Raw genomic sequence first — 13,071 nt, forward strand, 5'->3', positions numbered from 1 at the left:
AGAACAGGCTTCCCAGGTAGCAAAGTGGTAAAGAATCCGCCTGCCAATGCAGGAGATGCAAGAGACACAGATTCGATCACTGGGTTGGGAAGATCCCCTAGAGGAGGGCATGGAAACCCACTCCAGTATTCTTGCCTGGGAAATCCCATGGACAGAGGAGCCTGGAGGGCTACGGTCTGTGTGGTCGCAGAGAGTCAGACACGACTGGGCACACACACAGCTCACACACACACACAAACTCCAGAATGGACAGACAATACACTCTTGCTGTTTAAGTCACCCAGAATGTGGTGCTTTGTAACTCTTGGCCCTGTAACCTGCTCCTCATTCCTTGTTTCCCATTCATCCTAAAGTCACCTCCATGGACATTCCTCTCTGCACTCCATCCCACCATTGTCAATCAGCACATAAATTACAAGTGCCCCAGCACCAAACTGGCCCCCAGGAAGATATAGGGATAAACTTGAAGTAGGTACAGTTGGCAGCATCAAAGGATCTAGATCGAGTCTGTGAACCCAGGTTCAAGTCCTAGCCCTGCCCCGGTTGTGATTTGGGAACCTGGGAGAAGTCCCTTCCTCACTCTGGACCTTACTGTCCCATCTGTATTGTGATAAGATTGACTTCCATGATCTTAGAGTTTCCTTCTGGCTGTGAGATTCTCCCATTTCCTGTCTAGATAATATTTGTTTGCAATCATTTTTGTACTCTTCCCTAGAAACTTACTCTTATAACCTCACCTCAGGGTCCACTTGCTTCATGAACCTCTTCCCTCACTCCCATGACCCTCCACACTTTTTTTTTTATATAATATTTACTTTTATTTATATTTATATATTTGACTGTACTGGGTCTTAGTTGCAGCACACGGGATCTTTGATTTTCATTGCGGCATGCGGAATCTTTAGTTAAGGCATGCGAACTCTTAATTGTGGCCTGTGGAATCCAGTTCCCTGACCAGGGATTGAACCCATGCCCCCTGCATTGGGAGCACAGCGTCTTAACTACTGGATCACCAAGGAAATTCCCCCAGCTCTCTCTCTTTCACACTAGTCCAAACCCATTTCCCTTGATCAGGCCCCATTAATTAACATGTTTGCAAGGCAGGATAACGTAGGCATTTAATAAATACTGTGTTGAAACACTCTGTGATGCCTTCCTCGTCTACAGCTGATTTCTCATTAATGCTCAACAGGTGGGTGTGGCTAAAAAGACAGCCTCTCCTCTTAACTCCTTTATACACCCTGCTTTCCAGAGATGCCTGTCAAAGCATCTGTTGCACATATTCCTGAACCAGACCGCCTCCTCCCACCAGGCTGCAGGCTCCCCAAGGCAACAACCATCACTCCTTGCTGTCTGCATTCCCCAGCGTTTTCATAATAGGAAGCAACAAACATAAGTGGAGTGGATAAACACAAGCATATGGAAGAAACTCTTCACTATGGTCCAGAGGACCCATAAAGGTCTCAAGGGAATCCCTGAACTCACTGAAACTGTGGGCAAAGAGTTTGTGCACATAGCTTTATCTATGATATGCTTTTGCCCAGTGAGAGGATCAGTGGACTTCTGAGAAATTAAAGGTCAAGACTCACAAAAATGTTAAGACCCAAAACCAGGAAGTGGGGAGGTGACACATATTAAGCCCCACCCTGTGCTGTGCCTGGTGGTGAACGTATTACTATTCCCATTTTGTGTGAGTGGAAACTGAGGTTCTGAGAGGGGCCATCTTAATTCCTGAAGAGAAGCAGCACGTCTGGAATGGCTCAGAGAAGCCTCGAGCCAGACAGCCTAGATTCAAATCCTATCACTTTCTAGCTGTGTGATCTTGGTCATGTTACTTAACGGCTCTGTGACTCAGTTCCTCCATCTGTAAAATGGGAGAACTAAGGGTAGCTACCCCAGAGGGCTGTTGTGAGGAGTTGATGCCTCAATGTATGCAAAGTGATCGGAATGGTGCCTGACATGGGGTGTGTAGCCTGAAGACAGTGATAAGGAGGATAAAGAAGAAGATGCTGGGAGTGGCAGAGCTGAGATGCACACCCAGGCTGTGTGACTTTTGCCCCTCGGAGCCATCACCCAGCATGCACAATACCCCACCTCACTGCTGAAACTTTGTGGTGCCCTCCTAGGAAAAGCCTCCAGACCTGAAAGTGGCTTTTCTAGCTTGGCTTCCTGGACGTGTCAGGCCTGTAGCACTGACTCAGCAGGTAACCACTGGCTGTTACATAAGGAGAAGGTGGGAGGCTATAAGCTGCCCTTCCTGGTCAGCAAGGCTGAGCCTGTGCAATCAGGACACTCTGCTTCTGCCCCATCTTCATCTTCCAAGAGCTTTACTGACATCCACTAATGGAAATTAGAAAGGCGATGTGCTCATCCATTCCTGGAGCCCTTGATGATAACCAAAATTCCTTTATAATGTCACTGTGCCCTGAGCACCAGCGGGCCACTCACATCCATCCTGCTCAGGCTTAATGAGTCCGGTGTCCCACTCCACACCTGACTCTTGCTCTGCTTTGAGCAGACAGAGCAGCAGCAGTAAAGCCTTGGTCCTGATCTCAACTCCACACCTGGGTCCCCTCAATGGCCGTCTTGCAAGTGCAGTGTCGACCTAGGCCTTGTTCCAGCCCAGTCCTCTGGCCTGCTCCTGGAAAGCAACATTTTGGGGTTTGCTTTGGGTGAGTATCTTTGTACTTTTGCTGGGAAACCATCATTATTGAACCTATTTGTGAGAGTATTTTTCATTCATTCCTGTAATGCAATTAGGATCGAGTTTCTTCAGCATTAGGGGAGATGTAACATCAGTAGGGGAAAATTGTCATTTCATTCCCGACATCAATACGCCCACTCTGCCCAAATTCTCTGTCTGGTACTAACCTGGTTTACCCTCTCAAAACGCAAGGAGAATACTAACAAGGAAACTCACTCTCCAAATTAAGAGGCAGAAGCTCTGGGGCTAGATTCTTCTCTCAGCCATTAAACAGGGAGCTCCTAGCTTTTCTGACCACTCTCCTTCAGAGGTGAGTAGGAAAGAGTCCCCGAGAGCCTGACCACAGGGCCCTACAATCATTCTTCCAGAGAGGTTGAGTGACTTGCCCAAAGCCACATGGTGTGAGGCTGAGACCAAACCCAGAACCCAGATCTGCAGGCTCCTGGGTGTTCCCTACTGCATGACAGTGCCCTCTACCCACGGGCCTGCAGCTGCCAGAAACCCAGTACTCATCTCCCTGGGGATACCGAGGCTTCAGTTTTCTGTAGACAAAGAAGGGAAGAATTGACAGGTATCTTTCATGAACTTCAGTGTTTCCCAGGCCTTTTTGGAAATCCCCCCAATTACTGGAACCAGCATCTTTCAATCTTCTTCTTGCCATCCAAGGATTTCACCTTCCCTGCTTCCTCTCTTCCATCCGGCCATCCATCCATCCTCGCATCTCTCTCCCCCTCCATCCATTGATCCACTCACCTCTTCTTTCCTCCTTGAGCACCCCGCTCTGTGCCAGCCCTCAGCACTTCTTCCCCATTGTTCCTCAGGCACCCACTCCAGAAGAGTTCACTACTCTCCTGACCCTGTCAAAGCCTAGAACTGATGTGCTTATATCTACCCTCTTAGGAGGCTGATCTGATAGACAAATTTGTGCTAAGGTGTTTGCACTAGACCCATTATTCCCCCAGAGCTGGCAGCAGACAAGGACTTCTGGAGCCCTCAGGTCACTGCCCAGGGCCTAGAAGACAGCCCTACCTCCCTCTCCTTGGTCCCCCTGCCCGCCCCTCCCCACCTCCACCCCCACATACGTATGCAGAAATCTCCATTCTCATAGTAGCCAGGACAGCACTGGGATCTTCGCCGGTACATCGTTCGCAGCCCACGCCGATATGCCGTCTTATAACTGATCCTAAGGCACAGGAGAGAAAGCCACTTGAAAGTATTGAAAATCAATCACTCCTGTTAGAATGATATTTGTGTTAAGCTATATCAAGGATGCCATTCAATAATGACTTTAAAATGCATGGCAGCTTCGACTATGAAGGAACACAATAAAGAAAAATCAATGGTGAGATCCGGGCCATCATGAGGCAGAATGTATTACCGACTCAGCAGTGTTTGCTACACCTGCTGATTTTTCCCCAGTCCCTTCAGAGTGATGTTTAGAAGGGCTGTAGAAGATACTATGGGGGTTACATTGTAGATGATAACTGGAGGCTTCTCGTGAAAACATCCAGACTCAGGGCTGGAGCAGCCCATGGGGTGACCTGGACAGGAGCTGGGCCCTGAGAGTTTCTATGCCAACTGCCACCATCCCAACCATGACTGCTGATGGCTCCTTGGGGATTGGTCCATCCAACTGGAGAACCGAAGCCAAATCAGCCAAAGGACCCCCTGAGTCTGACTAGGTCCCAGAGAGCAGATCAATCTCCCTCACACCAAAAATAACACCGCCTGGGGAAGAGCTTTGCATGCCATCTTGGGAAGGCTCAGAACCAACACCAGCTCTGCAGAAGAAGAAGCTAAGATCCAGAGAGCAGAAGCTGTGGATGGGGAGTCAGAGGCCTGGATTCCAGTTCTGATGCTGGCATGGCTGTTGAGACTTCGCCCTGTGCCAGACATACTCGCAGGCAAAATCTCATTCCAGTCTCTCTCTGAGACAGTAGCATTATTATGCCCCCCTTTATTTATTTATTTTTCTTCCTTAGAGTTTTTCTTCTTATTTTGTTTTATGAAAACTCCCCCTTTGTTTTATGGTTGAGAAAAGTGAGAAGTTAATGACTTGCTGAAGGTCACACAGCTAAATGTTTCAGAGCCAGGATTCAAACAGAAGTCACTCTCATTTCAGAGCCACTGGGTTTAACCCAGTGGGAACTGAGCCCTGAGCCAGTTCCTACTGGGTGGCTTGCGAAGCTTATGGGATTGCCATTGTGGAGCAGTAAGACAAGGGAAGGGATGGTGTGAGGACTGAGTCCACAGGTGAAAGGGTTAGTCACTCAGTCGTGTCCCCATGGACTGTAGCCCCTCAGGCTCCTCTGTCCATGGGATTCTCCAGGCAAGAATATTGGCGTGGGTAGCCATTTCCTTCTCCAGGGGACCTTCCTGACCTGGGGATCAAACCCGGATCTCCTGCATTACAGGCAAATTCTTTACTAACTGAGCCACCAGGGAGTCCTTAAAGAGGGAGTCAAATTTGGGTAGACAGGCAAAGCCCCTTCCTCACACACAAGGTCAAAATGGAGGAGATATGAAGTGGTTATTAAAGACCAGAGAGAGGAAATAACTTCCCAAGGTCAAAGTTAGAGTCAACCCAAGTCCTTGGGACTTGAAGCCAGAGCTCTTTTACTTCTCCACCAGCACCCCAGGAGAGCCAGCCCTGGGGACCCCTGCTCGGGGGCAGAGTAGCAGGGCCCCATCACTGGAGATATCCCTATTCTGTAACATGGAGGGTCAGGCTAACTTGGGCAGGGAATCCGACAGTATGGGCTAGGCCGGCCCTCCCAGTCCTTACAGCGCTCACTTTATGACAAATGACAGTGTGGGACTCCAGGGAAGTCCGTGATATTTGGGAATGTCGTAAACTAAGGTCATTCTACTTTGTCAAAAGCCCATAATGGAAGGTAAGCCAGACTCCAAGCAAAGCTACTTCCCCGGCACAGGAAGGCAGCTCCCGGCAATCTCAGGAGTTGTATAAGCCTCCCAGATAAAGAATGACTCAGGGTTGACTCAGAGGTCATGCAGCCCACGCCTCCCACCAAACAGGGTTATCCCCAAGCCCTTCCAGTGGAGAGGCGGTCTCAGCATCATTAAAGCCTCCCAGGAGAGAGGTTCCCCCCTGCTTCTTGCTTGCCCATCTTTGCTGACTCCCGGTGCTGCGGTGGCAAATAGGAGACAGAAGGGGCCAGAGGCCAGGCTGCTATCAGATGGATGCTGTGTTCAAACAAGCCATCCCACACTGAAGGAGACTGATGGCGCAGCTGTCAGCATGCACACTCCAGGGCATCAGGAAAGCGGCAAAGCAACTCAATAATTTAGCAAAATAATTCATGTTCCAGAAATGCAGCCTATTTTAATAAGCAGCCGTTCACTCACCCTTCCCCACTGGTGATGGACGGCAGCTCCAGCCTCCAAGTACCCAACAAAGCCACTCCTCAGAGCAAACCTGGCTCTGGCACAGGGCTTGACAGAGTCAGAGAGGGAGCAGGACTTCTCTTTCTGCCTCTGCCTTTGACCAGGGCGACAGGCAGCTACCTCAGCAAATTAGGGGAGGTGAAGGGGATGCAGTAATGGCTGAGTAGCTCCTATGAGACCCACCTTCCTGCAAACAACTGTGCAGTCTGGGGGTGGAGGGGACAACCTACCTAAACAGCACTAGAGAGAGAAGAAAGGCAGATATTGGAGGGAAGTAGACACTTGGAAGAAGGGAATGACACGGGACAAGATGAGCCCAGGGGCAGGTCCCAGGCAACAACATTCCAGGTGGCTAAAATTCAGACAGAGGACACACTGCCTTACTGGTTTGAAGAATCACAGGACAAGGTGAGGGTGAACCCAGTAATTAGAAAGTGACAAAGAAAACCCTAGAAAGGAGAGAACCACAAAGAGGAAGTCCCATATTCTTTGTAAAAAATTCTGCCCAAAATTCTAGCCCTGAATTGCATGTGTGGAGGGCAGGTTACAAACGGTCCAGAAAAGCCTGAAAATATTGAACTCTCAGAGTTTGGAAATTGAGTTTAGCCAAGTTAGTTAGATGCTAAAACAACCAACCAGAAACAATATAAGAGAACATTAGAGAGTTCAGTCTCTTTTGTTCGTAATGCCCAGAATACAATTCAAAATTACTAGACACATAAAGAAACTAGAAAATTGTACCTTTATAAAAGAAAAGGCAATCAATGAAGACCAACTCTCAGATGGCCCAGATGTTAAAATTAGCAGACAAGGATTTTAAAGCAGCTATTAAATCTATGTTCAATGTTTCACAGCAAGTTACTAGCAAAACCCCCAAAGAAAATGAGGACTTTGGCTTTTCAGCATGGAGCAAGTTTCCCTATCCATGTTTCTTCCCAACATGATTCCTACAGAACATCAAAGAGCAACCAGGCCCACAAGGAGGGAGCAAAAGAAATCTGGAGAAAACACAGATGCCCAACAACTAGGAAACGGGCCTACCAGGCATCCTCTTTCTCACTGACCCTTCATCTGCTGAATTATCACTCCCTTAAGTAACAAAGCTATCTTGCCTGTAACTAACCCCTCAGTTTTCTCCACTTTCCCCTGCTTTGTTCAAAGTATTTTTACATCCCTGACCTCACTGGACCCTACAGGTATGTAGGGCAAGTATTAAAGTGTTAGTCGCTCAGTCTCGTCCAACTCTTTGCAACCCCATGGCAACTAGGGAGAGAAAAGAGGAAGGAAGAGAGAACATGTTTTGTTGGATGACCCTGGGCAAGTCATTCTGTTTGGGGATTCCCTGTGTACTCTTCAAATATGTAATGACCCTCAGGCTCCTCCATCCATGGGATTCTCCAGGCAAGAATACTAGAGTGGGTAGCCAATTCCTTCTCCAGGGGATCTTCCTGACTCAGGGATCGAATCCAGGTCTCCTGCATTGCAAGTGAATTCTTTACCATCTGAGTCACCAGGGAAGCCATGTAGGGCAAGGGTCATTACGTATTTGATGAGTACACAGGGAATCCCAAAATAGAATGACTTGCCCGGGGTCGTCCATCAAAACACGTTCTCTCTTCCTTCCTCTTTTCCCTCCCCAGTGCCATGAGAGCACAGCATAATTTCCAGGAGGGCTGCAGACAAGAGAGCAGGATTCCCATGTGCAATCATTCAGATGGAGCTCTTCCCATGGGCAGCCTGGCTAAGGCGCCAAGAGGTTCTGGACTCTAGCCTTCACTCTGTTCTCCAAGCCCAGTCCCCTGTATGGGACAACATCTGCTCCAACAGGAGCCCTCTGAGGTTAGCTTTCCCCCAGGAGCAGACCCTGAGACAAGGATTCTAAAGCAAGCAGTTTATCTAGGAGGTGATCCCAGGAAGCACTGGGAAGAGCATGGAAAAATGAGACAGGGAAGTAAAGGCAGACATTCAAGGGTGTGCTTTTGAGCAGCTCACTGCTGTGGGCGCCTGGGGTTCCATCCCCCTGAGGACCATGAATCTTTTAAGAACAGGCCTCAGAGTTGGCCCCTCTGCCCTAGGGGTAAGGAAGCTGAGATATTCTTCCACTAACTCCCCATCTGTTACTGAGTGAGGGATGCCCCCCTAGGGTAATCATTCTCGAGCACTTTCCACCTGCCCTGCCCATGAGCTGCTCTGACTACAAAGAAGCCCCCAGCAGCGCCTCTTGGGTGAATAGCAGGAGGGGGTACCAAGGGGTATCAGAGGGGCACTGACTCCATCTGCTAGGAGGGCTTTTCACTAACTTGTAGGAAGGTGAGCCTGAGGGTTGCCTCTCCCTTCCCTCACCCACCCTCTACCTACTACCTGAGAGAGGTACTCACCTGTGTCTGGTACACTTGAACCAGTTGAGGATGTCTGTGCAGCGCGTGTAGTAGATCTGATCAAAGGGGTGTGCGTATGATTCTTGGACGGTCACGGCATAGCTGAGAACCAGACAGGAGATGGAAGCTGTGGTCAGTTCTTGGGAGATGGAGCTGATATTCAGGATGGGGTCTCCCTTCCCAGGGGAGCCAGGACCCACAGCCAAGTGTCAAGGGCTCCAACCTCCCCTGCCTGACTCCATTCTCCTCCTGCCCTGGGTACTCTCGGGTTTCAAACCTTCTTGACCCCAGGTAAGATGCAGGACACACCCCTTACTGTCTTTTGAAGCTCATCTTTTCAGCTCATCTTCTGAAGTTTGAATTCATTTTTCATTTAAGAGAGAATGAATAAAGTTTGCATTTATTCTACTTGGTTCTGGAAGGCCCAAAGCCAGCAAGTTTTAAAATACTTTCTGCTTGTTCATATCTTTATGGTTTTCAAAGTGCATGTATGGAAGCTGATCTTTGCTGCAACATTATGAAATAAGTCGTAACATTTTATAGATGAAGAAACAAAGGCTTAGAGGTGGCTTGCCCAGGTCACATAGCTGGTACCAGTAACTGCTCATATTTGAATGTCCTGTGTTAAGTGTTTTAAGCCCTCTTAATCCTCATCTTGTAAGGTAGGTAGTGGCGTTGTTAGCCTCACTTTACAAACAACGAAACAGAGCATCAGAGTAGTTAAGTGACTTCCTCAAGGTCACGCAGGTACCCTTTGCTCTATTATAGCTCTAGTATAGCTGGGCATGCATCGAGGCCACGCCCCCAGACCTCCTGATCAAAGTGGCATCTTGTTACCTGCCTATTAGCTGTAAACTGGACCAGTGGGTAGAAGCCACTGGCAAGCAGCTCTCAGCTTTACCAAAATAAGCCTTTCTACCTGCCTGCACTGGTAGGAATGCTATAGGAAAGCAGTCACACGCGGGTGGAAAGTGAAGATCACACTTTCTGTGCAGGAGGGGAGAGGACCTCAGCTGAGAGTTCAGGAATTAATTTTGTGTCAGTTGGTATTATTCAGCGCTTTCCCCCAGAAGGCTCACTGACTTGGGCCAGATGGCCAGGTCCAGGCTATAAAAGCCCGTCTGCTTTGCCTGAGGAAACTGTCAGTTTACTTGAGAGAGGAGGGCTGGGGCAGGCCAGCCCCCTCCCAAGTGGATCCCCAGCAGGCTTGCTGCCACCAGAAATGTCAAAGGTCTCTAGCTCAGGAAGAGGAAGCCAGGAGCTGTCAGCGATGCACACGGACTCGGGGTGGTGGGAAATTCTGTCTCTGCCGCACAGAGGATGTTAGGAGGCCCCTGCTGAGCTGCTATACCAGCACCTTAGAGATATGCGTCAGAAGCACGTCTATGCGGAAATGACCCGGACCTGTTTCCCTCCACGAGGAGTCTCTCCTCATTCATCCATCAAAGCAGTAATTCAGCTTGGAGAAACTGAGCTCGTCATCTGCTCCTGACATCCCCAAGCCCCTTCCAGCTCTGAAAGTCTATGACCCTGGGCTCCTGCATCTCTACTGAGTCTTGGGGGCAGGAGAACAAATGGATAAGGCCACAGGGGCTCTGGGTCAAGTTTCAACTCTGTCACTTGTTAGCACTACATCCTTAGATATGATACCTAACTAGCATAAGCCTCCATTTCCACACCTGTAAACTGACGATAAATATTACCAGGGACTTCATACAGTTACCACGAGGATTATGGGAGGCAATGATAGCATCTCTCAGGGTGGTGGGAAGGTAAAGCAAGATGACACAGGTAAAATGCTCAACAAAAGATATTACACAGCTTAATGGGTATACCATCAGTGCCTAATAGATGCTGGCCATCATCATTATACGACTGGCAGTGACTCACCTCCTTGCCGGGCACTGAGAGATAGTTCCTCCCTGACCACAGTAGGGAATGGGGAGCAAGACCCACACACTGACCAGACTCCCCACCCAGGGGATCAGGTGTCCCTCCCAGCACAGATAAGAACAGTGGGTGCTCCGAGAAAGGGCATCAGCTCAACAGAGGCGGTGGGGAGAGTGTCATGGGGGACAGATCCGGCTCTGCCGGGGGGGCCCTACACCGAGAAAGTCAGACAACCAGACCTTGAACCAATTCCAAGTTTCTGGGTGAAGTGTGTGCCCCTGGTTTCATGGCTGGGTGGTTTAACATGCTCATTTGCCAACATGCTAATGAGGGGCCAGATTAATCTTGTAGAGCTGGGCTTTACTAGCCAGAGGAGGTCTTTTGGCTGGGTTTTATAGTGGAGGGGCATAATTGAGGAGGAGCCTGCCAGAAGCACTAATCCATCTGGGAAATTCTCCCTAAGTGGTCTCTGGGGAACAGGGTGTGTTTCTGGAATGACACAGACTAGACTCATCCGTGCACAGCTGGCAGTGGAGCTCAACTGGAAGAACCAAGAAGGAAGGGGTGTCTGGTGACATGAGCCTCACTGCACAGTCTCCCGCCTTGGGGCTGGAGAACCCCTTGACCTCCTTTTAGTTGCTGGAGTCTCTCCTCATTCATCCGTCAAAGCAGTAATTCAGCTGATCGCCCAAACAGCCCATAATGCCTGCTCAGTGCAGGTTTGGATCAGAATATTTTCACATTCCAAAGGAGTTCATGTTGGGCAGATTTAGAAAAGTAGAGAGTTTGGTTTAAGTTTGAACTGACCCACTGGTACACATGGCGCTCAGAGAAGAGGAAAGTCAGGGTGGCCCCTGCCATCAGGGAAGGCTTCCTGGAGGAGCCATCAGAGGCACTGGGAAGGCAGAGGTGAGCAGATAGGAAGGAGGCCTCCCAGAAGCTAGGATACAGCACAGACATCAGCAGGAAGCAATGGTATCCCAGCTGGGAAAGGTGGATGAGACAGGGCTGCTGAGACTGAAGTCTGCAAACCAAAGACTAATGTGGAAGTCACCTGCTTTCTCCCTCACCTACTGGGGGAAAAAAAGGTTTACATTCCCCCAAACTGGGAGGGGTAAAGGGCCTGGAATCCCCTCAGAGTCACATGGAAAGCTTATAAAACGGTATCTGCATAGGCTCCGCCCCAGACCTAGGGGATCAGAGTCTGGGCAGAGAGGACCCACGAAACTCTACTTTTCACCTGCTCTTCAGGGGGCCTGATGTGCAGCAGGATCTATGTTAACTGTCCCTGCAGAGCTGAGTCCTCAACAAGAAAAGACAATAATTGAGCTTCACGGTCCTCAAAGCCCTTTCAGGAAACTGGTACCCTGATCATCCAACAAGCCTGTGAGGCAGGAGTAATTCTGCCCCCGATTTCAGAGAGACAGAGGTAGTCTGGGACTGGTTCAGAGACATCTGAAAATCACAGGGCTAACAGATGGAAAACTCCAGATGGGCGTGAACCAAGATCTCATCACTGATCGCATCACTGTTCTTCCCACTTCCCCAAAAAGCAGCAGCCCACTTCCATTCCAGCCTTTCCACTTCAGGCTCAACCTGGTCACTTGAGGCAACAGCATCCCTCCGCCTCCTCAGCCAGTCTCTCCAGGTCCCCGGGTGAGGGGACACTCCCTGCCGTGGGGCTGGGACATTCACCCTCACGGGCATGGAGCATGATCCCCTCCCCCACTCACCAGCCCTCCTCTACCACCCGCTTCCCCCATCGGGTCCCCATCTTAATTTTATTTATTTGATTTATTAACATCTAAGTGGCAGAGTCATCCTGGTCAGCATGGCCAATCAATTCCAGGGTTTAATTCGGTTTTTCCTGATTGGGTCTCTGGTCACTGTCTTTCTGCTCACCAAAATCAATACTTTCACCTTGTGCTTCAAAGTCAGGTCCTCTGCAGGGCCCTGGCCTGTTCCCCCGGACCTAGTGCCGCAGCCAGAATGTAGCTGCCCTTCCCTGGTCAGCCCACACCCCCAGGCTCCTCGAAGCAGGCTGCTGGCCGCCCCACACGGTGAGCTGCTGCAGTTCTGCCAGTCCTGGGAGACCAGGAAGGCACCGCAGCCTTGGAGAACAGAACCTCTGGACCACAGTCCCTTCTCCTCATCTTTATAGGGGTGGTCACTGAACCCTCTGGAACTCTTTTTCCTCATCTGTAAAGTGGCTGGAAGTGCGAATTGAGGAAAGAAAGTGTCAGCTACCAGCCTGCCTCATTTACATTGCCTGTCACTCAGCGCCCCCACCCTCATCCCCACCCCCATAGTCTCGGACAGAATCTATATGGGTTTGGCCTGCCTTTCAGGATCGTGCTATGTCCCCAGCTGGACTGCAGGCCCTTGGTGGATGGCTTGCCAGCAGTGCCAAGACCAGGGTGAAGCCCCCAGGGAGTGCCTGGCCGTCCAAGAGCCACATCTTACCTCTCCCAGTGGCTGCACACGTTGGGGTCCTCGGGGTTCAGGGAGAGGACGATTTGCAGGAGGGAGCCAACAATGAGTCCTGCTGCTGAGAGCACCATCCTGGGCCCTGCAAGGAAGAACAAAGAGAGTGGTGTCATTAATCACATCATCTTCCCAGGCATCTGTTTGGCACCAAGACGCCTTACATGAAGTGGCGGAAGAGGTTTGCTAAGCTGCAAAGTTCTGCATCAT

At 49.9% G+C, this 13,071-nt stretch overlaps 1 protein-coding gene across 10 annotated transcripts in view; it reads right to left on the reverse strand.

Annotated features, from left to right (window-relative positions):
• Positions 1–13,071, reverse strand: part of MEGF11 (multiple EGF like domains 11) — a 393,555-nt gene that overhangs the window by 246,483 nt on the left and 134,001 nt on the right. For all 10 annotated transcript variants that reach the window (XM_061430127.1, XM_061430121.1, XM_061430123.1 and 7 more), the window contains exons 2-4: positions 12,841–12,946; positions 8,488–8,589; positions 3,787–3,887 (exon numbers count right to left, since the gene is read on the reverse strand). In XM_061430127.1, coding sequence (XP_061286111.1) covers positions 3,787–3,887; positions 8,488–8,589; positions 12,841–12,938 — 301 coding nt within the window. In that variant the 5' untranslated portion in view covers positions 12,939–12,946. The remainder of the gene's footprint in view (positions 1–3,786; positions 3,888–8,487; positions 8,590–12,840; positions 12,947–13,071) is intronic.

Source organism: Bos javanicus, chromosome 10 (assembly GCF_032452875.1).
Source record: "Bos javanicus breed banteng chromosome 10, ARS-OSU_banteng_1.0, whole genome shotgun sequence".
NCBI classification, from domain to species: Eukaryota; Metazoa; Chordata; class Mammalia; order Artiodactyla; family Bovidae; genus Bos; species Bos javanicus.